We start from the raw sequence: 24840 nt of genomic DNA, 5'->3' as shown, positions 1-24840 counted from the left end.
CATACATGGGTGTAAATCATGGAATAATTTTCATTTTTGGGCGAACTATCACCTTAATGCAGTGAACGACATTCATACATCACTTTATATGCACTCAGGATATGTGGCGAAAAATGTGTGTTCATCACTATAGATTAGTAGCACCTCAAACATCTCATGTTCTCAAGCCTCTTAGAACTTTCAGATCAGTTTCATGGTGAACCTGCCCGTCTCCATGGTCGTCCGTCCACCTCCCGCCGCCGACGCGGAGCTGCGCGGGACAAAGTCGATTGTTGCCGTGTGTTTGATCTGTCCTTTGCTCTGACTCCAGAAAAACATGAAGATGAAGCAGACGGCCACCGAGCTCAGGAACGACAGGAAGCCCATGGTCACCGCAATCACCAGCGTCTTCACGTCGAATGGAAACGGTTGTGATCCATTGACCGGCGCTTGACCGGATGCAAAGCTCCAGCCCTCCAGAAAGAAGGGACCTGAACGGTTTCGAGTGGACGCCGGAAACCCGCGAACCCGCAGGCTCACGGAGACACTGTCATTCCCCGCGGCGTTCGAGGCGACACACAAGTAGTATCCGCTATCCTGCACCTGCGCGTAACGTACCTCCAGGGTCCCATTGGGAAGGACACGGATCCTGCCTGAACCAGTGAGGACGGATCGTTTCGGATTTAGCCAGATAATCAATGGCGCTGGGTCTCCGTCAGCCGCGCAGAAGAACAGAACCGTGTGGCCTTCGTCCGTCCGAACGTCCTGCGGCTTACGGGTCAGAATGCGAGCCTGCCGGCACGTGAACAGCCTGGGAAGCTCGACCTCCGTGAAGTCTTGGAACATCCGGCCTTGAACCTGCACAGGTGAGCCACAGGCGGGTGAATGTCCATCGAAGCCAAGCCACAGGCGTCTGCGCATCACCCAGAGAAGACGGCAGTCGCACGCAAGTGGGTTCCCGTCCAACCGAAGGACCTCCAAGGTACCAACAGAGTGGAACGCCGACTCCTCCAGCGTTGCCAAACGGTTGTCCGACACGTTGAGGAGCCGGAAGAAGGCGAGGTTGCGGAAAGCACCCGGTTCGACTCGCAAAAGTCCTGCGCCAACCAAATGCAACTCTTGAAGGCGCAGCAAATCCCCGAGGAGGTTGGAAAGGATGGTGGTGATGGGATTGTAGGACAAGTCCAGGTATCGCAGGTAGACGAGGTGATGCAGCGGGGAGTACGGCACAGCGCTCAGGTTGCAGTGGCTGAGCGTCAGCGACGTGAGATTGAGTCCGATCAGACTGTTGGCCGCCAGCGAGTCCAACCAGGGGCAGTGAGACACGCGGAGCTCCTGCAGACGGACCAGCTGCCGGAAGGAGTTATTGGGAAGCGTTGTCAGTCCGAGTCTGCAGAGACGCATCTGCAGGAGTCCAGTGAGCTGCGACAGGGCCTCGACCGGCACCGACGTCAGGTTGCACCGATCAAGATTCAGCTCTTGCAGGTTGGCCAGGCCGCTGAAAGCACGGTTCGAGATGAACACCAGGTCATTCTCGCTGGCCTCCAGTTTCTGCAGAGACGGCATCTCTCGGAACATGTCGTCCAGAAACACCAAGATCTCGTTCTCGCTGATGTCCAGAAACTGAACGCTGGGAAGGCCAGAGAAGGCTCCGACTGGAATGATCTTCAGATGGTTGCGGGACAGTCTCAGCATGAGGAGGTTCTGGAGGCCGGCGAAGGCTTCCACCTCGATCACCGTCAGCATGTTGTCGCTGAGGTCCAGCTCACGCAACTGCTTCAGGCCAGAGAACCGCCGCCTCGCCAGAGTCTTCAAATGGTTGATGCTCAGGTTGAGCGCGTGGGTGTTGACAGGGACGCCCTCGGGAACAGAAGCGAGTTGTCTCGATGAACAGTTGACTATCGGGAGCTTTGGCAGACAGTCGCAGCGCTGGGCGCACGGCCCTGATAGAGCCACGCCCACTACCCACTGGAGCACCACCCACCAGTACAGCCTCCTCCAATCAGCAGCCACACACATCTGGAGACCCGCCTGCAGGGAAAACAGGGCGTTAGATATCGTTGCTACTTTTTGAATAACAAATTCTGCTAATAGAAGACATAAACAATCTCAGATCTGAGCGAAGCACTCACCAGCTGGCAGAGGGGCTGCTCCTTCTCATTACCAACAATAGAAAGTCTCTCTGATCACCCTCTCACAGCCTGGAGAGAGAGAGATAGAGAATGTTAATACTTGACCAGCTAGATGCATGTTTTAAAAGTCTGCATGAAACAGAAGATCTGTGATGATCTTTTCTTCCCTATTGTGCCGTATATCTGGGTGAAACGGCTTTGCAAACAAGAACAAATGTATGGCAGGGCTTGATTTTGTCTTTGGGGAATTGATTGGATGGTTGTGGTTTGCTATTGGTGGATCTCATGTGAGTGACAGGTTGTCCCACCCTTGTCATCAGAGATGTTGCTGCAAGAGGGAGGAGAAGACATTCTGATTCAAGATTCTGATTAAAGATTAAAAACAATTATCAATTTGTCAGTTCCATCTCAAAACATGCCAATCAGGCATAACATTATGACCACCGTCCTAAAATTGTGTTGGTCCCTCGTTTGCTCCCAAAACAGCCCTGACCCATCGAGGCATGGACTCCTCTAGACCCCTGAAGGTGTGCTGCGGTATCTGCACCAAGATGTTAGCAGCAGATCCTTTAAGTCCTGTAGGATGTGAGGTGGATCCTCAATGGATCGGACTTGTTTGTTCAGCACATCCCACAGATGCTCGATTGGATTGAGATCTGGGGAATTTTGAGGTCAAGTCAACACCTTAAACTCGTTGTTGTGCTCCTCAAACCATTCCTGAACCATTTTGGCTTTGTGTCAGGAGCATTATCCTGCTGAAAGAGGCCACAGCCACAAGGGAATACTGTTTCCATGAAGGGGTGTACATGGTCTGAACAATGCTTAGGTAGGTGGTACGTGTCAAAGTAACATCCACATGGATGGCAGGACCCAAGGTTTCCCAGCAGAACATTGCCAAAAGCATCACACTGCTTCCGCCGGCTCGCCTTCTTCCCATAGTGCATCCCGGTGCCATGTGTTCCCCAGGTAAGAGACTGCTGCCTAATATATCCACCCACTAACAGGTGCCGTGATGAAGAGATAGTCAGTGTTATTCACTTCAGCTGTCAGTGCTCATGATGTTATGCCTGATCTGTGTAGATGGAGAGGTCAAAATAAGAGTTTTACATGCAATTCAGTGTTAAATATTCATATAGAAAGTATTAAGACGGCACTGTCACAGTTTAAGAGATGGTCAAGCAGTGGGGAGTGTGTATGCATGCATGAAGAACAGATGAAAGAGTGTGTGTGTGAGTCTCTGTGTGAGTGTCCGGGACTCCAAGCGTCATGTTTGCATAACCAAATGTTGGCAGTCTTCAGTGTATCAAACCCACTACAAAACAAGGAGCCCTGCCAGAGACAAAACACTGTGTGTGTGTGTTTTTAATTCAAACATGAACAAAAAAAAATCACATGTATTAATAACCATGAACTTCACAGACACAGACGATCAGCAGAATGATGATAATCACACAGATTGAAGAGAAAAACTGACAATTATAATCTCTAAATGTCTCTCTTGATGGATTGATGCTCTCGAAAGTCAATAATTCAGTGTTCAGCACAAACCTTTTTATAGCATCAGTTTCAAACCATTTTTTCCTCACGTCAATGAACCATATTTAATAACAAAAAACTTTACATTACAGCACCTTTCAAAAATCATTCTCGCATTTTTTTGAAATAGAATCTTTTGTAACATCATAAATGTCTTTACTGTCATTTTTGTTCAATTTAATGTGTCCTTCATGAGTAAAAGTATTCATTTCTTTTCTTAAAAAAAAAAACTTAACTTACCCCAATGGCAGTGTAAATGATATTGATGATAAAGCATAAAATAAAAAGATACAGCCAAAAGCACTTAATGTATCTTTTGAGTGTTTTCGTCCATGGTTTCTCAGGATGAGGGCGTCACACATGTTCACCTCTGTCTAATTTCATCAATTCATGACAAAATAATTTTCTCCTGATGGCCGTGATGCCGATGCTCAGATTCAGTCCGTCTGTATGAATGAACAGCAGCACATCCTCGGTCAGACACGTGAAACCAAACAGCATGAATTGAAAGCGAGGATGCGAGAGCATATGTCGTTCGGAGTGAGCGTTTAATGCAGGAGATGCTCTAATCTGATCTTCTATAATGGAGGCCGTTCATCCGTCTGTTTGTTTACATCAGCATGTCTGTTTCAGTCCATTAAGCATCTTTAAAAGTGCTCAAGAGGTTTAAACTTCATGCCCTTAAAAGAGCATCACAGATGTGTGGCCACACAAACACACCAAACAGCAGTTTAAATTCGATTTATTCATTACAGCACTCGTTTGTCATTGTGACACAACAGATTATGTTGCTCCTCCACATGTGTGCTACTGGAACCAGTGTCAACGATCATTTATAGTCATGCAGTTACAGATGCTTGCATTGCACACGTATAAAAGTTCATGCATTTTATGGGAATCAAAGCCATATTAATGCTTCACCGTTTGAGTAATCTGAGTCAGTGTTGTTCATAACGCTTTAGACCTGTTTTAGAGTCTTGAGTCTTCAGGGTCTTGACCATTTTTTAGTTTCTACAGGTGTTTAAACTGGACCTATAACGCCCCTTTCACAAGTCTCTGGTGTCTCCAGAATGTGTGTGTGAAGTTTCAGCTCAAAATCCCCCACAGATCATTTATTATAGTTTTTGTGTGTGTCCCTTTAAATGCAAATGAGCTCCGCTTGCCAGAAGAGGGCGGAGCTTTAACAGCTCAACAACAACAAAGCTGGAGAATCTCACGCAGCCAAAATGAGGAAAGTGTTCAGCCTTACATTGTTCAAACCGGAGTCGACACTGATGGAGAGACTCAGGAAGAAGTTACAACTTTTAGACGTTTCTGAATGGTTAGTGGATAAATTGATGTAGTTGCTGTGGAGTTGATTCAACTCATCCACTAGCATGTGCCGTCATGTTCATCTTTTGTGTTGAATTGACCCTCGTTTGTGAAGCAGTCCGGCGTAAAATGACGGCATGACAACAACACTCGACTACAACAACTCTTCCTCTTCTCTAAAGCAGCCCAACATGGCCCCGCCCCCTTTGTTCAGTGTTCTCGGGGGCGGGGTTTATGTAAATTTTAGGGTTTGTGATGTCACTAACCGGGGAAGAAGCTCGTTGTAGTCCTTAAAATGCGATTTCTGTAAAAGAAAATATCTCTCTTTGCATTGAACTTTGAGCGTCGTAACTTTGCAGATGTTGTTTATGTTCAAACAGCAACATTACACACTAACTAAAGTTAAAAAACATAATCAACCACCCCTTTAAGGAAACCTCAAAAGAAACATTTCAGGTTTGAGACGTCTTAATAGCACTTTTTTAAAAGAAGAATATGAAATCACTATGCAACGGTGCCTTAAACTTATGTGATTTATACATATATTCGTATTACAGCAAAACATGGGGGTAAATGAGCTCATTTGTCAATTAAATCAGTTTCACAATGCAAAAACGAAAAGAAAAATAAGCTTCTTTTACGCAAAACTACTCTTGTGTTGTGTAATGTGACCCGAGCAACACCTGACACCTCTGTTACTGAAGTAAACACACTTCACCTCACCTCACAAACTAATTCTGTGTTGTTGATTAATATCTGTGTAAATTCTCACCTGATGCCAGGCGTCTGTCCTTCAGAGTCCAGAAGCGCGAACTCCCTCATCATCATCATCATCATCATCGGCGCGTCACGCACGCGCACAGGTGCTTTTACCTCAGACTCGATCAAACTGCAGAAAACTTCACTTTCAGAGGCGATTCTTCGGTAACGGGCTTAAAGAAATCCCTGGAAATATCCCCTCAGGTAGTTTTTACACGTGCGCGTCCGCCACTCACCAGCATCAGCTCGAGACTGCGCGGGTCACGAGCGCCGCGGGAGCGCGCGCGGCCGGATTTATTTACGCAAACATGAGCGTGGATTCGAGCCAAGATCGCGCATTACTTCAGCTGCGGTGGAAGATGATGGTCTGAATGCACGGGGTCAGACAAATCTGCGGATTTAACACACACACAAATAAATAAATAAAAGCATGAATAAATAATTACCAGCCGATGGAGAAACGTCGTAATTTCACACCTCGAGCCATGTAAAATTGTCCTGAGTGACAAATCAATTCCATCATCGAGAGAATGAGGTATTAATTCAAGATAAATTAGTACAGAGAGTTTACTGGGTTAAAAAGAGTGTGTAATCAGGAGAAACACACACACACACTCCTGCTGTCACTGTTATTATATGCAAACAGTGTTTTATGAATGACTGTTTGAGTGGATTTTATTTGCTTCAGACTGTGTGTGTGTGTGTGTGTGTGTGTGTGTGTGTGTGTGTGATCTCAGATTAATGCAGCATCTGTGGGGCGGGTGAGTGTGTCTGTAATCTGAATGTTTGATTTGTTTTTATTCGCTGAGGCTGCAGCTTTATGAGTCCATATACAAACCGCACTGAAATACAGAAACTCCAGTGTGAGAGACAGACACACAGAGATATGGAGAGGATTGTGTTTGTTTTTGTTTGTGTGAAGATTAGAGGGTTTTACAGCCTCAACTGATGTTAAAGATCTTTATATAATGAAAGAACAAACACACAAACAGCATCTTCAGATTGAGTCTCAGATGATGAGATATCATAATGTCAGTTTAAAATAATTACAATCAATCTCATGATTTAGTTGATTGTAAATGCTTTTTTTTTACTGAATTTTCTAAATTTAGCCCCTAATATTATATTTGTGATTAGTATTAATGCTTTTAGTTGCTCTTTTAATGAAGAAAAAAACATATATATATATATATATATATATATAAAACATATAATAATATATTAACGTAATATAAAAACCACATGTAAAATAAACTATATAATAAAGTATATGTAATATAATGTATGATATTTAAATGTACACTCTAAAAATGCTGGGTTAAAAACAACCAAAGTTCGGTTGAAAATGGACCTACCCAGATATTGGGTTGTTTTAACCCAGCGATTGTTTTTTTAACCTAGCGATTGGGTTGTTTTAACCCAGCAATTGGGTTGTTTTAACCCAGAGATTGAGTCATTTTTAACCCAGAGGTTGTTTTTTAAGCCAGAGATTGGGTTGTTTTGACCCAGCGATTGTTTTTTAACCCAGAGATTGGGTTGCTTTGACCCAGAGATTGGGTTGTTTTAACCCAGATATTGGGTTGTTTTAATCCAGAGATTGGGTTGTTTTAACCCAGCGATTGTTTTTTAACCCAGAGATTGGGTTGCTTTGACCCAGAGATTGGGTTGTTTTAACCCAGATATTGGGTTGTTTTAATCCAGTGATTGGGTTGTTTTAACCCAGCGATTGGATTATTTTAACCCAGAGATTGTTTTTAACCCAGAGATTGGGCTGTTTTAACCCAGCGATTGGGTTGTTTTAACCCAGAGATTGGGTTGTTTTAACCCAGCGATTGTTTTTTTAACCCAGCGATTGGGTTGTTTTAACCCAGAGATTGTTTTTTTTAACCCAGCGATTGGGTTGTTTTAACCCAGCAATTGGGTTGTTTTAACCCAGAGATTGAGTCATTTTTAACCCAGAGATTGTTTTTTAAGCCAGAGATTGGGTTGTTTTGACCCAGAGATTGGGTTGTTTTAACCCAGCGATTGTTTTTTAACCCAGAGATTGGGTTGCTTTGACCCAGAGATTGGGTTGTTTTAACCCAGATATTGGGTTGTTTTAATCCAGTGATTGGGTTGTTTTAACCCAGCGATTGGATTATTTTAACCCAGAGATTGTTTTTAACCCAGAGATTGGGCTGTTTTAACCCAGCGATTGGGTTGTTTTAACCCAGAGATTGGGCTGTTTTAACCCAGCGATTGGGTTGTTTTAAACCATAGATTGGGTTGTTTTAATCCAGTGATTGGGTTGTTTCAATCCAGTGATTGGGTTGTTTTAACCCAGATATTGGGTTGTTTTAATCCAGTGATTGGGTTTTTTTTAATCCAGTGTTTGGACTGTTTTAATCCAGTGAATGGGTTGTTTTAATCCAGTGATTGGGTTGTTTTAACCCAGATATTGGGTTGTTTTAATCCAGTGATTGGGTTGTTTTAAACCAGAGATTCAGTTGTTTTAATCCAGTGGTTGGGTTGAATGTTTGCTCAACCTGCTGGGTAGTTTTATTTAAGTCAACTATTGTTTAAAAATTGCTGTATTTCTTGCTTAAAATAAACCCCAAATATGTTGGAAATGAACATTTATTAATAAGTTTAATGAATAATAATTAAACAATAAACATTTATTAAATTGCTTATTAATAAATGTTCACCTTTTGATTATTATTGTTGCCTCTAGTAATCATGTGTCTGATTTTTAATTTCCAAACTATTTTGGGTTCATTTTAAGCCAGACATATAGTCATTTTGAAACAATAGTTGGGTTAAATAAAACTGACCAGCAGGTTGGACAAACATTTAACCCAATCACTGTAGAGTTGTAGAACTGTGTGTGTGTGTCTCTGTCTGTCTGTCAGTTTAGTTTCATTTTAAGAGTTTTATTACCATGACAAAATACTGTACACTTGTGTTGTACAGTATTGTGAAGTGTAAAGTAAAATATCATTAGTGCAAGTACTTCAAGTTTAGGAAGAAAAAGTAGTGCAAAATTAAGTGAAGTTTTTGGATAAATTTTGTTTTCTCACAATTTTTGTTTTCATCTTGGAATGTTTTGCTGTTTTTTCAAACATGTAATTTATATCTTTCACAGCTCGATTGACGCCTTCTTTAGTGAGAATAAGTGTACTAATAAGTGCTGACTGCTCTCTGACACTCTTCTGTTGTGTTTCAGCCCATCTGTGGGGTTTTCTGACTGTGATCGCACAGGTCCGTTCTGAAGGATCTCTCATAATCACAGTTCCAGGAGGTGAGCGGAAGGTGAATCTCCCTCGTGTGTCTCTGTCTGTCAGGTTGCTGAGTCAGATCCTCTCCATCTGTGCTTGCGTGCTTCATGCTGCGTGTGTGTCCATGGCAGGAAGGTTGTGTCGTGTGTGTGTTTTACAGTAAAACACATGAGATTGTGCGGAGTCAGGAACACAGCCGTCAGCATCAGTATCGCACACTCCTGCGGGTGTCAAACGTGTCTGAACACACTTTAATACTTACAGCTGGAGGTCTGATCACTCAAATCACCAATACTCAAGGTTTAACTGATCAAACTGAGAAAACAGTCAGCAGACAGAGAGACACACTGACGGGTTTAATTGAGTTCTCATGACAGACACTGGGAACGAGAGAAACACAAACAGAGAGATGGAGTGGAGGATGGGTGTGTGGAGATGTGATGTGACTTCCTCTTTCAGAAGCTGTGAAAGCGTGTGTTTGTCTGATCATCTCTCTCAGACGCTGGTAAGATCTGCATTCACTCCCTTCTGCTTCTGCTCCGCTTCAACGTCTGGTTTACTGCACACTACTGGTAAAAAGTTTTCTTTTTTAACTACTTTCTAAATCACAGACATCCCAGCTAACATGGAACGTTCTCTCAAAGTTATGAACAAATGTTCTTTCACTAACGTTCGTTCAAAGTTATCTGGTCGTTAATAATGTTCTCAAAGCGTTATTTATATGGAACGTCTGTGTTTTTTAAATGTTACTGCTCAGAACGTTCAGAGAACATTTAAAAGTAACGTTCACATAACGTTTGATAAATATTAACCTTAACGTTCATATACACCATAAAAAAGAATTGTTGGTATAACTTGAAAATGTAAATTAACTGATTGACTTAAAATTTTGAGTTCATACAATGAAGGCGATTGGTTTAATCAACACAAACTCAAATATTATGTTATCCAAACCACATTAATTATTGAAGTTGATTTGACAAAAGAAGAAATGTTGTCATAACTAATCATGAAAATAATTTTTTACAGGGCATAACCAATAAAATACGTTTTTAATATATTTAAAAAATGGATTTTGTGAATGTTCAGAAATGACATTTTTATAACTTAATGTGAACGTTAGAAAAACATATTTTTGTTTGCTGGGTTAAAGACGTTTTCTAAATGTATTTTCAATATCTAATGTAGTAGAGATGTTTTGCAGTCGAGAAAACGCCCAAAAATACATCTTCCAGATGAAAATTTGCACATCAAACCGATGTTTCAGTAATATTTGTGTGACACTGGATACTGGAGAATGTTTTACAAGAAAATACCATTTCGGTCTTCAAAATTTTATGTTTAATTCAAGGTTATTTGCTATTTCTTTGTAATTATTTGTGAAATTTACCAGTAATTTCCGATTTTTTTATTTATTTATTTATTTTATTTTTTTTACAGTTTCATATATATATATATATATATATATATATATATATATATATATATATATATAAACAATAAATATGATAAATAGTCAAATAAATAATATATAATATGTGATATAGTCTAAATACCATGGTATATGAATGTGGTTATTAATTATTTTTAATTAATTACTTAGCAGATGCTAATAAGTGACAAATGAGAAACAACAAAAGGAGTTTATAATATGAACTGATTAAACGTTTATGCTAAAAGAAGAGTATTGGATAAAAATGCATTATAAGTCTACCAAATCCAGTAAAAGTGTGTGTGTGTGTGTGTGTGTGTGTGTGTGTGTGTGTGTGTGTGCAGGTATGCTGGTGGTCAGGTTTGTTCTGGTTCTTCTGTGTTTGGCTCTGGTCTGTTCTGAGATCAGCCGTCTGACTGATCAGTGGATGGCCTGGAAATCTCAACACAATAAGAGCTACAGAAACACTGTGAGTACACACACACACACACACACACACACACACACACTCATGAATGAATGAATGACCCACTGAACTCAGATCAGAACGAGGTTTGTGTTTCTGTCTGTGACACCTGAGCTCTGAATATCATCAATCACATCATGTTCATCCACACACAGCAGGACTGAGCCTCCGGTGCGACACAATCAGCTCAAGTGAGCCGTAAAATGATTAAATAATCGCAGCATGCAGGACTGTGATTGGTCGGCTCTAATCTGTCAGAGGACTGGAACCGTCACGTACAGCCAAGCTGTCGTGTGTTGTGTCTAGTGCACACTAAGAGAGCATCTGATCGACATTTAGGGGTTAATCTGAATTCTTTAACATATTTATTTCATTTTTTCTTATGAATCTTTGATGATTATTTAACTGGAAGTCACATGAAGCCAGTCTGCACTGTAAAAATGATTTTATGGTGAAGTAAATACTGCAGAAAAGACAAATTACATTTTTACATGAAAAAGTTAGTTCAGGCAAGAATTTAAAAAACTAAGCAAATTCTATATTAGTACTCAATTTAAGCTTGTAGAAATTAAAGCGTAAATATCAAGATTATAAAATTAAGTAAAACTACTGAACTTTTCTGATACTGGTGTTCCCATCATGCACTGGGCCTTGAATAATTAATGAGGTCGATTTTCTGCTGTTTTACATTGTTTTATCATTGCTTTTGTTTAGTAACTTGCCATTTTGTGATATTTGGATATTTTTTGATATTCACACTCAAAACGATCCATCGAATGTTACGGTCATTGTGTATTGTGTACCAAGTATTGAGGTCTCTGTGTTCAGATGTCACGTTACTGCTAATATGAAGATATGGTATCTATGTAATATCTATTGTATTATTCACTTAACTGTTTCTAAGTAAAGCAGACACTTTAAAAGCATGGTTTAATTCAGTGTTATATTGTTTGAGTAAGACGTATTGCAAAAGAAACTTCAACAAAGTAGAAATTACTCAACATTTTACTGGCCAAATTAAAATTATTTATTTTCTTTGTTAATTTTACTTATCTTATAGTAGAGTTACTTAATTCCATATTTGAAATTTACTTTATGTGTTTCTAGAGAGAGGAGCGCCACAGGAGAGCCGTCTGGGAGCAGAATCTTCTGGAGATCCTCAAACACAATGAGGAGACGGCCGTCGGTCTGCACACATTCACTCTGGGACTGAACCAGCTGAGCGACATGGTGCTGAAACACCTTCAAGAGAAGAATCTGAGAATAGAATCGTAGATATTGAGGACTATTTCTCCTAAAATTAAATTATTAAAATCTAAAATTAAAATAAGTTTTTAAAAAAAACAACCAACATAAAAATTAATTAAATCATAAAAAATTTACATTTAAAATAAAAAACAATATACATACAAAAATAATTAAGTAATAAAAATGTCAAATTAAAGTCATTTAAAAAACAAACATTCAAAATAAAAAAACATTTTAAAAAATTATGAAATCATAAAAAATGTCAAATTAAAAAACATAAATGAATTTTAAATTATTTAAATTAACAATCAACAAAAAAAACGTTTGTCATTTTAAAAATATAAACAATCCAAATAAAACTAATTAAATCATAAAAATGTAAATTTAAAATAAATGATTTTAAAATAAAAACAATCTACATAAAAATTAATTAAATCATAAAAAATGTACATTTAAAATGAAGTAATTTTAAAATAAAAAATATATATACCTAAAAATTAATTAAATATTAAAAATAAATTAAAATAATTTAAAAATACAAACATTCAAAATTTAAAAATGTATGAAATCATAAAAAATGTAAAATAAAAAAGAATTTTAAATGATTTAAATTAACAATCTACAAAAAACAAGTTACTAAAAATTTCTAACAAATTCATCATTTTAAAAATAAGAACAATCAAAATGAAACTAATTAAATAATAAAAATGTAAATTTAAAACAAATTATTTTAAAATAACAATCTACATAAAATAATAAAATCATAAAAATGGCAAATTAAATTAATTTTCTAAATATATCACTCAAAATAAAATATTTACAAAAAATTAATTAAATCATGTCAAATTCTTAAATGACATCAGAAGTCAAACTGATCAAAATTAAGAGAAAGAATATCTGCTCAAGAAGAAGAAAAACCACCTTAATTCAAACTAGTTTCAGATATTTCTTCTCATTTTATGAATCATAAACTCACTTTTGATACATTTTTCAGAAAAGCAAGACGTTCCTGTTATAGCTGTTTTCTCATGTCGGTGCAGGTCAAAGGTCACATGAATGGTGTGTGTGTGTGTGTGTTCAGACTGCAGATGAAGTCAATCCTCTGATGAACGGTTTACTGGAGGAAGATTTTCCCGACATCAACGTGACGTTCAGCCCTCGGTCACATGATCACCTGACCGTCCCTCCCAGAGTCAACTGGACGGAGCGCGGGATGGTCAGTCCCGTCCAGAACCAGGTGTGTGTGTGTGTGTGTGTGTGTGCAGTGAGAGTGTGTGTGTGATCACAGGAGCGTAACGTGCGTGTGTGTGTTCAGGGCCCGTGCGGCTCCTGCTGGGCCTTCAGTGCTGTCGGGGCTCTGGAGGGGCAGATGAAGAGAAGAACCGGCGCTCTGGTTCCGCTGAGTCCACAGAACCTGCTGGACTGCAGCGTGAGTTTGGGGAACCGCGGCTGTAAGGGCGGATACCTGAGCCGAGCCTTTCTCTACATCATCCAGAACAAAGGCATCGACTCCAACACCTTCTACCCGTACGAACACAAGGTACTTCAGATACTCATAACCACGCTTATGAAGCAGGGAATCTCAAAACTGGAAGATTGTGACCCCTGGAGGATCATGAGGGAACTGTAGAAGGCTAATGAAAAGCTACAAATCAATAAAAATGAATTAAATCATAAAAATGTAAATTTTAAATAAATAATGTGAGTTGCTGAAAGCCTGATGTGAAGCTCTGAAGGGTGTCGTGATGTCGTCGTGATGTTTACAGGAGGGTGTGTGTCGATATTCTGTGACGGGAAGAGCGGGATACTGCTCAGGATTCCGGATTCTTCCCCCTCACAACGAGGGAGCGCTGCAGTACGCCGTCGCTAACGTCGGCCCCGTGTCCGTCGGCATAAACGCCAGACCTGCTTCCTTCCACAGATACAGAGGAGGTAAGACACACACACACACACACACACGTGTTTATTAGCTGTCTGAATGTGTGTGTGTGTGTTCAGGAATCTACAGTGATCCGAAGTGCAGCTCTGGATTGGTCAATCATGCGGTTCTCGTGGTCGGTTACGGGTCAGAAAATGGACAGGATTACTGGCTGGTGAAAAACAGGTTGATTTTCACTTTATACTAAAATACGATCTGACAGTTACGACATTAAAGGGTTAATTCAGCCAGAAGTGATTTTTCCCCTCAGAATGGCAATTTATAAACTAGCAATTGCAAGTTTAAATCTCAGAATTCTTTTTTTTTTTTTTTCTGCTAAAAACTAATTGTGCTTTTTCACTCAGAATTCAGACTTCAAGAAGTTGTGACTATTTTTTTATTTTGTCATTTCTTTTGTAATTTCAACTTGTGTCATAATTGACTTTTTCATCTCATTATTTTACTTTTTAACATAATTATGACTTTTTATCTCATCGTTTTAATCTCATACTTTCACCTTTTGATTTCATAATTTCAACTTTTACCTCATAATTTCGATTTGGCAATTATGACTTTATCTCATAATTCTGACTTTTTATCACATAATTTCGACTTTATGTCATAATTCTAACTTTTTTCTTCTTTGCTTGAGCTTCTGTTTACCATAACTGACATGTGATCAGTGTTTATATGTGAAGAAAAACCTAAATAAATTTCATCAAAAATATCTTAATTTGTGTTCTGAAGATGAATGAAAGTCTTACAGGTGTGAAACAACATGAGGGAGAGTAATTAATGACAGAAATTGCCAATTTTGGGTGAACTAACCCTTTAAAAGTTTTTTTGTCATGTGATTCACTTCAAAAAATGCTGTTCTTAGAGTTTTTGCCTTGTTTCCAGTCCAAATATCTAAAAATTCTAAGATCAAGAAGCATTTTCTTGACAAGTAAAAACTATTTTCTTGTTTTCAGGAAAAATTAGTTAAAATTAAGTCTTAATCCAAACTGAAAACAAGATTATATATCTACGGAAGAGGATTAGGGCCAAGCAATAATAAAAAAATAAAACCATCTCGAGATTAAAGTTGTTAAATTTCGAGAAAAAACTCATTAAATTACGAGAAAAAAGTCGTTAGATTATGAGAACAAATTCTTAATGACTTTTTTCTCATAATTTAAAGAATTTGTTCTCAACATTTTATCTCGACTTTTTTCTCGAAATTTAACGAGTTTTTTTTTTTTTTTCGAAATTTAACAACTTTAATCTCGAGATGGTTTTATTTTTTTATTATTGCTTGGCCCTAATCCTCTTCCGTAGATATCTTATTTCTGGTTTGAAATAAGATTATTTTGCTTGTTTTAAGGAAAAACTCACTTAATTTTAAATTATTTTTCCTGAAAATAAGAAAATAATTATTACTTGTCAAGAAAATGCTTCTTGATTTAAGAACTTTAAGATATTTTGACTAGAAACAAGACAAAAACTCTAAGAACAGCATTTTTTGCACTGCTGTAATATAATAATATCAAGTCATCTTTTTATCATATTGTTATAATTATTTTAATTATAATATTCATATTTGTACAAATACATGTTATATTCATTATATTTGTTTATATAATAATGTGAGTTCCAGTATTTGACTGTGAGCTCTACTGACCTCTAGTGGTGTGAATATGAAGTGATTATTGATTATTTGAGGATCATTCTCTTTTCTGTCTGTCGGTCAGCTGGGGGACGGCGTGGGGTGAAAAGGGCTTCATACGCATGGCACGAAATAAAAACATGTGTGGAATATCCAGGTTTGCCATTTACCCCACCATCTCATCTGATCCGATCTGATGTTCCTGAGACGCTGGAGAGGGAAATGTCTTTTTAAAATAATCTTTAGTTTACATCACAGCCCTGCAAAACCACACATGATAGCTGTCACTATAGACGAAAACAACAAGTAGTCTTTGGCTTGGAGTTATTTCATTAAATATATATTTTATATAAAACCCAAAATGTTTAGCTCAGTACCTTTGCTTTACAGTAAACTTTTATTTCATTTTATTAAGTGTCTTGTTTGACTGTTTGCAATTGTTGTTTGAAATAAAGTAGATATTGATAGTTAGAAGCAGGTGGGAGGAGCATTGTCATTCTACAGCATCTGATTGGACAAAAACCTCATTGACGTCAGTCTTTAATTGATTAAAAGTTTCTGTTGTTTTAATAAGTGTAATTGTGTGCTTGAGTGTTGTGAGAATAAATAAATAAAGCTCAAAGTTTGATTCAAATAAGCAGCATGGCTTTTATTGTTTGTGTTAAAAAGTTTGACACGACATTTTACACGAATCTATCGATGAGACGAATGTAAAACGGCGCCGGTCTAACCGTACTGTGCGTTCATCAGCGATGCAGTCCTGAGTCAGAAATAACACAAATACTGTTGCAGTGCATTAAAACATCCTGGACTGATGATAATCGACTTTAGTTCAGTAGTGTCAGTAGAGTGCGGGCCGGGCCGGGTCGGTCACATGTGCTCTGGGTGATTCTGAAGGCAGCTGATGAAGTCCTTCACCGGCCGACCCTCGAAACAGATCTGATACACGGACACGAACAGAGGAAACCTACACACACACACACACACACAGATATCAGACACGCACAGCTGAGCATGTGACGATGATGTAATGATGATGTCACTGGGACTCACTTGTCAATCATGTTTCTCTTCTGAAGGATCTTGTGCACCTCTGCAGACGTCTGAGGGCCCTGAAGCTTCTGACCGTTCAGCATCTCAGCTTCCAGTTCCACTATCGACTAATGAAAGACAGGAAGAACAAGTGAATAATAGAGGAATGAACTTTAAATCACTCAACAGATCAGCGTTTTGTTCCTTCGCTCCAGTTAAAGCTGTGAACTGTCAGCAGAGACTCGACGGTCTGTTAGGACTGATGTTGTGTAGGTCTGTTGTTGTGTAGTTAAATGAAATAATAATGTGCTTTTTATGTTAGAATTATTGATAAAACTAGTAATTTACGGAAATAACAGAAAAATCTCCAAAATAATGCATAAATTTAATGTTTATATTTTATTAGAATTAAATGATAAGTTAATGATGTTAGTTTTACGGAAGAGGATTAGGGCCAAGCAATAATAAAAAAATAAAACCATCTCGAGATTAAAGTTGTTAAATTTCAAGAAAAAGGTTGAGATAAAATGTTGAGAACAAAGTCATTAAATGACGAGAAAAAAGTTGTTAAATTACGAGAAAAAATTGGTTAAAGTATGAGAAAAATGTCGTTAAATTTCGAGAAAAAAGTCGAGATAAAATGTTGAGGATAAAGTCATTAAATTATGAGAATAAAGTCAATAAATTATGAGAATAAAGTCATTAAATTAGGAGAAAAATGTCGTTAAATTATGAGAACAAATTCGTAATTTTACGAATTTGTTCTCGTAATTTAACAACTTTTTTCTCATAATTTAATGACTTTATTCTCAACATTTTATCTCGACTTTTTTCTCGAAATTTAACGACATTTTTCTCATAATTTACCGAATTTGTTCTCGTAATTTAACGAGTTTTTTCTCGTTTATTAATGACTTTATTCTCAAGTCAAGAACGAGTTTATTTTTCTCGAAATTTAGCAACTTTAATCTAGAGATGGTTTTATTTTTGTATTATTGCTTGGCCCTAATCCTCTTCCGTATAGTTTATATCTCGCAATTATATAGTTTATATCTCGAATAACAAAATAAAAAAGTAATAAACTTTTTATCTTAACATTTAACAACTTTTTTTAGTTTGTATCTTGCAACTTTTTTCCCCTCAGAATGGTAATTTATAAACTTGCAATTGTAAGTTTACATCTCAGAATTGTACATTTTTCTTGGAATTCTTTTTTTTTATTTCTGCCACAGAATAAAAAAACAAAAAATTAATTGTAACTTTTTATCTCAGAATTCAGACTTTTTTCTTGTCCAAATTCTGAGATAAGAAGTTGCGACTACTATTCTAATTTTGACGTTTCTTGGCGTAGATCTGTGATTGTCTCATAATTTCAACTTTTTCATCTCATAATTTCGATTTGTCATAATTGACTTTTTCATCTCACTATTTTACTTTTTAGCATAATTATGACTTATGACTATAATTTCTACATTTTATCTCAGTTTTGAAGTAAGTCATAATTCTGACTTTTTATCTCATTATTTTGACTTTATATCATAATTCTAACTTTTTTCTCAATTTCTTTTTTTCTTTTTTTTGGCATGGAATAAAAAATAAAAAAGGTAATTATGACTTTTCATCTAACAATTTTGTTTTTTTTCTTGCAATTCGGAGTTTATAAGTAAACTTTTTTCCTAAGATCTGCGATTTAAAAACTTGCAATTGAAGGTTAAATCTCGACATTGTGAAAATGTTTCCGAATCTCACGATTCTGAGATAATATCTCACATTTTTGCGAATTTTCTCAGAATTGCAAGAAAAAAAAAGTCTGAGATCAGAAGTCACGACTACTTTTTTATTTTGTCGTGGTGTAGATCCATGATTGACACAGAGCCTGTGAAGCGCTGCTCATCATGTGATCATCAGTGTGTGATGTGTCAGTTGGACCTTCTGCGAGCGAGCGAAGGCCTCCGCCACGCGCCGGTTGCGTCCGCCATAGCAGGTGGTGATGAGGTCGGCGACGCCGCAGCTCTCCAGGAAGGTGGCGGAGGAGACGGTGCTCTTGCAGAAGATTTTGGAGAAGGCCACCATCTCCATGAGCCCCAGTCTGATGACGGCAGCTTTAGTGTTGTCCCCGAAGCCCAGGCCGTCACAGAAGCCCGCGCCCACCGCCACAATGTTCTAGCAGAGACACAGTACAGCTGCGCTCATAAACACACACCGCGCACAATCTGCAAAATGTTGATCATTTACAAAAAGAGGGATTATAAAAATTGCATGTTGTTTTTTTTTTTATTTAGAACTGCCTTAACATTTGAACAGGATTATCTGTGTAAATTGTACTTATTTCCAGTATTTCCAGTTAGTCATTTTAATTTGATCAACTATTACAAAACATAAAAACCAATCCCTGATCTACAATAAAATTCAGTGTCATCATTCTGACATGTACGGAAGCCCATTTCTGCCACATAAGAAAACTAAATCATGCATTATTATGAGATAAAAAGTCATATTTATGACATTACATTTTTATAATTATAACATAAAAGTAATAATTATGAGATAAAATTATGGACTTCTAAGTCAGCAATGACTGTTCTCAATCTCATAATTTTGACTTTTCACCTCATTATTTTGACTATTTTACATAATTATGACTGTCATAATTTCGACTTCTTTGTCTCATAATTGACTTTTCATATAATTCTGACTTTTTATCTCATAATTCAAACTTTTTATCTCATAATTTTGACTTTACATACCATAATTCTGACTTTTTTTTACCATAAATTCATTTTATCTCAAAATTTCAACTTGTCATCATTATGACTTTTTATCTCATAATTTCGACTTCTTTGTCTCATAATTGTTTTATCTCATAATTTCAAGTTTTTATCTCATAATATCAATTTTTTATCTCATAATTCTGACTTTTTATCATAATTTCATATTTTTACTCATAATTTTGATTTTTTTGTCATACAAATTACTTTTTATTTCATAATTTCAAATTTTTATATCATAATTTCTAACTTTTTATCTCACAATTTCAACTTTATTTCATAATTCTAAGTTTTTCTCATAAAACTTTTTTATCTCAACATTTCAGCTTTTTATATCATAATTCTAACTTTTTAACGACTTCTTTCAATCATATAATTTTAAGTTTGTCATCATTAAGACTTTTTATCTCATAATTTCAACATTTTCCCTCGTAATTATTACTCGTTTTGTCCCATAATTTTAACTTTTTGTCATAATGACATCTTTTTCATCTTATAATTTTTACCAAAACAAGCAAAAAAGCATTTTTCCCCCCTAATGTGGTGTAAATTTGCTTTAAAGGCTTTAAAGATGGATTCTAGAACACTGTGAGATACACTGCAGTCGTGTGTGTGTGTGTGTGTGTGTGTGTGTGTGTGTGTGTGTGTGTGTGTGTGTGTGTGTGTGTGTGTGTGTTCAGGCACCTTCAGCGCTCCGCACAGCTCCACCGTGTCGCTCTCCTTCACCACAGTGATGCGGAAGTTTGGCGTCTGCAGAAGCTCTTTGAAGATCTTGCCTTTGGGTTCATTAGTGGCTCCTGAAACACACACAGGATCATAAACACACTGAAGCACACGAGGTCAAACGCTCTGCAGGATTCTCACACACCGATGGTCGTCTCGCAGAACTTCTCTTCTGCCACCTCACTGGCGATGTTGGCGCCCATCAGCACACTGACCTCGATCTCCAGCTTGGACCTGATGATGTCAGAGATCAGAGTCAGACCATCCGGACCCTCGTCGATGCCCTAAACACACACACACACACAAGATGAGTTTGGAACTACTACTAGTGCACTGCATACTATACTATTTAAAAAAAAATGCTATGTGAAACAGTATACACAATGCAAACAATAAATATTTTTATGTTGCATGTTTAACCCACCAAACTAAAGGAAAAAAGCTAAATAAATCTCAAATAAAATAAAATAATAGATGGAAAACCTATTTCAGTAACATTTCTCATTTTCATTTTGTTTAAGTTGAAGAACTTACCCAAACTGAAACAAAACTAAAAGCTCACATAAAAACAAATAAAACCTAATATTTTAAAAAGCTAGAAAAAAATACAAAAACACAACAAAATTACTTAAAGTATGTCTAAAATTAAAATAAAAACTAAAAAAGAATAAAAACAAAAGCAAATTCAAAATATTAGCAAAAACTCTAATAAAAAACAAATAATACTAAAATAACACTGATTTCAGTGGCTCGTACTTTAATGAGGGAGATCCCGAGGGCTCCGGGTTTGACGTGAGGTTTCATCTGGTCACAGATTTTCACAATGAACTGATGAGGAATGACGAAGATCAGGAAGTCGGCTCCGCTCGTGGCCTCCGTGACGTCAGGAACCGCCACCTGTGGAAACACATTTGACTCTTGAAATACACTCATGAGCTGGTTTAGATCAGTGGTTCTTTAAGGGATAATTCACCCAAAAATAAAAACTTGTTTACTCACAGCTGCTGGTCCCCATTCACTTCCATAGTATGAACTAAAATACACTGCAAGTCAATGGGGACCAGCAACATTCTTCAAAATATCTTCTTCTGTGTTCAACAGATCAAAGAAACAGGTTTGAGAGTGAGTAAATGATGACAGAATGTTTATTTTGGGTTGAACTATCCCTTTAACCTTTATAACGAACAGACTTCTCACAGTCTAGCACAATATTCAAAGGTCCTCCATGTAAAGACACAGAGCTTGAACGATTGCTACACAACTTTTATTACTCCTTCAGCTTTGACCTAGTTATAGTCTGCTTGAGTAGCTGTTATATGAGTCATTATTAATCCGGCTCATCCGCATCTGGTTGAAAGTTGAACGGTTTTTTAAAGTGCAACAGAACTATTAGATAAACCGTGATTTAATCTAGATTTGGGCTTAATGCGTATTGGTGCAGCCCACCCGAAATGTTCTTACGTCGCATGTCGTAGGTTACATTAGTTGCATGTGTCGTCATTATTAATGTGTGTCTGGTTGAGAAACACGGCGACGCTGCGGTAATGTGTAGATGAGTTCAAAGGTGATCTGTGCAAAGTTCATCACTTTAATCTGTGTGTCAATTTACTGATAACATCTAATAATAAACTCTAGGTAATCTGGCTTACTGTTCTTTGAAGTACCACGTGTAAATCAAAGTGCCATGGTATTATGATCTGATCCCAGCACTGTACTAACGCTCATGAGGAGACACACACCACATTTTTGGGCAGTTTGTGTCCGGGCAGGTACTTGACGTTCTCGTGTTCGGTGTTGATGATCTCTGTGAGTTTGCGTCCGTCAATCATCTCCTCATAAACCCACATCTTCACCATCGGGTCGAAGCGGTTTGACGCTTTCACATTGTGACCGATGATCTTGGCGATGGCAGAACCCCTGAACAACAACACACAAAAACACACACAAACAAGAGTTAACCAAGTGCCACGGTACACAGCTAACAAAAATATGTTCTAAGAACGTTATAATAACGTTCCCATTAGGTTATGAAAACATTACTGTTCTCTGAATGTTCAAAACATCCAGTTTATTAAATGTTTTTATGGGAACATTCCATTTTATCATTCTTCGAACGTAACTTTTGAATGTTTATTTCAATTAACATTTTGTTAATTGAAATAAAGCTCAAATAAAATAAAATATAAATACTAGATTTCAGAAAACTTATTTCAGTTACATTTGTAGTTTTTAGTTAGTTGAAGTTGAAGCATTTAAATGATCAACTCAAGAACTTATCCCAACTAAACTGAAAATAAAAACTCAAATAAAAATAAATTAAACCTAAATAGTAATATTTAAAAAAGAAAAAAATTACAAAAGAACATAACAAAAATGTATAAAATTAAAATAAAAGTTAAAAAAAGCATAAAAACAAAAGCAAATTCAAAATATTAACAAAACTAATATTAGCAAAATATTAGCAAAACTTCTAAAAACAAATAATACTAAAATAACACCGATTACAGTAATGGCGATTGGTTCGTACTTTAAAGGAACACTCCACTTTTTTTGAAAATAGGCTCATTTTCCAACTCCCCTAGAGTTAAACAGTTGAGTTTTACTGTTTTCGAATCCATTCAGCCGATCTCCGGTTCTGGTGGTACCACTTTTAGCATAGCTTAGCATAGTTCATTGCCTGCTGCAGCCATGGAATGGCAGCAAAGTTCCTTGATTATTACGCCGGAATGAGAGTATAGTTCCTAGCCATATCAGCCCAGAAAATCACAACTTTTTATTTTCTGTCGGTCTTAGTACACGATTTAACTACAGAAGAGTCAAGTTTTAAATAGGAAAATTATAAAAACTCTTTGGTCATTTTTAAGCGCGATGCTAACAATCTAATCAGATTCAATGAACTATGCTAAGCTATGCTAAAAGTGGTACCACCAGAACCGGAGATCGGCTCGAAAACGGTAAAACTCAACCGTTTAACTCTAGGGGAGTTGGAAAATGAGCCTATTTTCAAAAAAAGTGGAGTGTTCCTTTAATGAGGAAGATCCCGAGGGCTCCGGGTTTGACACATCACTAACCAAGAGTTAACCAAGTACCACAGTACACACCTAACAAAAATATGTTCTAAGAACGTTATAATAACGTTCCCATTAGGTTATGAAAACATTATTTCTGATTAAATGTTCTCTGAATGTTCAAAACATCCAGTTTATTTAATGTTTTAAAGGGAACTTTCCATTGTATCATTCTTCAACGTTACTTTTGAATGTTCTCTGAACGTTCTGAAACAAACATTAGACAAACATCAAACTAAAACGTCTCAAGAAGATATTATTTTTGTTATCAGTGGAACATACCCAGCTAACAGTGAACGTTCTGGCAAGGTTCTCTCAAAGTTAATATAATATAATAAGGTTAATATAAAATTCGCTAAACGTTTTGTGACCTTAATGTTCTCAAAACGTTTTAGTTTGTCTGTTTTTTGTTTCAGAACGTTCAGAGAACAGTCAGAAAGTAACGTTCCCATAATGTTTGAAGAATGATGAAATTGCATGTTCCCTTAACGTTCACGTAACCAAGAAAAACATTTATAAATATTAAAAACTTCTCTTTCAGAGAACATTTAATGTTTTCACAGTTTAATGGGGACGTTAGCAAACGTATTTTGTTTGCTGGGATGTGAGAGGAATCGTATTCTTACAAAGTAACGCGGTAAATTACAAATATGGCAATCATATCAGTTCAACACAGTAGTTTTGTAAGCGCGTGAACACATACACACGCGCACGCGCGCATCTATACAAACACACACATGTGGAAACGCAAGACAGACGCCGCTGAAAATGAAACTGGTCGCGCGTCTGGCGTCGCGTCGCGTTCAGTGTTGACTGCGTAGTAGAAAAACTGCAAACAGCTGCTACAGGCATCATCATAATCATAATCATATCAACCGGAAGCCCCTGTTTGATACATGAGAGGGAACTCACCAGTTTCCAGAGCCAATGATACAAACTTTCTTTCCAGGCATTGTGTTGTTGTCTGTTGACCAGTCAGTGAGAGAGTGAAGTTTGACTTCCTGACACACCCGTCATAGAGAGAGAGAGAGAGAGAGGGAGAGAGAGAGAATGTAAGGCTGGGTTCAACAGGTCTGGATTTGTCTCTAATCCTAGATTCCTTCTTTCTGTGCATCTGAGCCTCTGTGTAATACTGATACTTAAACAGAATGGACATAATTTTTGATTTATGCATGACTTATAATGCTTGAATTTTCAGCTCAGCTTAACTTACATGATTTTATTTGTCTTAACGGGGACCTATAATGCACAAGATGTAATATCAGTCTCTGGTGTCTCCAGAATGTGTTTCAGCTCAAAATCCCCCACAGATCATTTATTATAGCTTGTCAAATTCGCCCCTATTTGGGTGTGAGCAAAAACACGCCGTTTTTGTGTGTGTCCCTTTAAATGCAAATGAGCTCCGCTTTCCAGAAGAGGGCGGAGCTTTAACAGCTCAACAACAACAAAGCTGGAGAATCTCACGCAGCCAAAATGAGGAAAGTGTTCAGCCTTACATTGTTCAAACCGGAGTCGACACTGATGGAGAGACTCAGGAAGAAGTTACAACTTTTAGACGTTTCTGAA

At 37.4% G+C, this 24840-nt stretch overlaps 3 protein-coding genes across 4 annotated transcripts; 1 reads left to right on the top strand and 2 right to left on the bottom strand.

Moving 5' to 3' along the window:
• Nucleotides 1–180: 180 nt before the first annotated feature.
• lingo4a (leucine rich repeat and Ig domain containing 4a) lies at nt 181–1998 on the bottom strand. The gene has a single exon (XM_067361526.1). It carries the CDS (start codon nt 1996–1998, stop codon nt 181–183), a length of 1818 nt encoding a protein of 605 aa, XP_067217627.1.
• A 7311-nt stretch (nt 1999–9309) lies between these two features.
• Nucleotides 9310–16279, top strand: ctss1 (cathepsin S, ortholog 1). Of its 2 annotated transcripts, none has more exons than XM_067412242.1 (8): nt 9310–9546; nt 10751–10875; nt 11980–12102; nt 13202–13357; nt 13436–13660; nt 13887–14052; nt 14119–14224; nt 15769–16275. In XM_067412242.1, exons 1-8 carry the CDS (start codon nt 9345–9347, stop codon nt 15878–15880), a joined length of 1215 nt encoding a protein of 404 aa, XP_067268343.1. In that variant the 5' UTR covers nt 9310–9344; the 3' UTR covers nt 15881–16275. The 2 variants fall into 2 exon arrangements, with proteins under 2 accessions (XP_067268343.1, XP_067268344.1); XM_067412243.1 differs by having other exon boundaries at nt 9394–9479; nt 15769–16279.
• Nucleotides 16280–16306: 27 nt separating this feature from the next.
• On the bottom strand, nt 16307–24311 carry gpd1c (glycerol-3-phosphate dehydrogenase 1c). Its single transcript, XM_067412244.1, has 8 exons — nt 24187–24311; nt 21946–22123; nt 20963–21103; nt 20352–20490; nt 20168–20280; nt 18645–18878; nt 16737–16843; nt 16307–16650 (listed from the first exon to the last, which is right to left on the bottom strand). Exons 1-8 carry the CDS (start codon nt 24225–24227, stop codon nt 16554–16556), a joined length of 1050 nt encoding a protein of 349 aa, XP_067268345.1. The 5' UTR covers nt 24228–24311; the 3' UTR covers nt 16307–16553.
• Nucleotides 24312–24840: the final 529 nt, after the last annotated feature.

The sequence above is a fragment of the Chanodichthys erythropterus genome, chromosome 15 (assembly GCF_024489055.1).
Source record: "Chanodichthys erythropterus isolate Z2021 chromosome 15, ASM2448905v1, whole genome shotgun sequence".
NCBI lineage: Eukaryota > Metazoa > Chordata > Actinopteri > Cypriniformes > Xenocyprididae > Chanodichthys > Chanodichthys erythropterus.
The sequence above is the reverse complement of the archived record's forward strand: the minus strand, read 5'-3'. Positions and strand labels throughout refer to the sequence as shown.

Excerpts from the sequence above, each read along its gene's own strand:
- ctss1 (XM_067412242.1), top strand. The coding sequence starts at position 9,345 with ATGACAGACACTGGGAACGAGAGAAACACAAACAGAGAGATGGAGTGG. Across the intron at positions 10,876-11,979 it reads ATAAGAGCTACAGAAACACT|AGAGAGGAGCGCCACAGGAG; the intron begins GTGAGTACACAC and ends ATGTGTTTCTAG. Across the intron at positions 12,103-13,201 it reads TGAACCAGCTGAGCGACATG|ACTGCAGATGAAGTCAATCC; the intron begins GTGCTGAAACAC and ends GTGTGTGTTCAG.
- gpd1c (XM_067412244.1), bottom strand. The coding sequence starts at position 24,227 with ATGCCTGGAAAGAAAGTTTGTATCATTGGCTCTGGAAACTG. Across the intron at positions 16,844-18,644 it reads CCTTCGCTCGCTCGCAGAAG|TCGATAGTGGAACTGGAAGC; the intron begins GTCCAACTGACA and ends GTCTTTCATTAG. Across the intron at positions 16,651-16,736 it reads AAGAGAAACATGATTGACAA|GTTTCCTCTGTTCGTGTCCG; the intron begins GTGAGTCCCAGT and ends GTGTGTGTGTAG.
- lingo4a (XM_067361526.1), bottom strand. The coding sequence starts at position 1,998 with ATGTGTGTGGCTGCTGATTGGAGGAGGCTGTACTGGTGGGTGGTGCTC.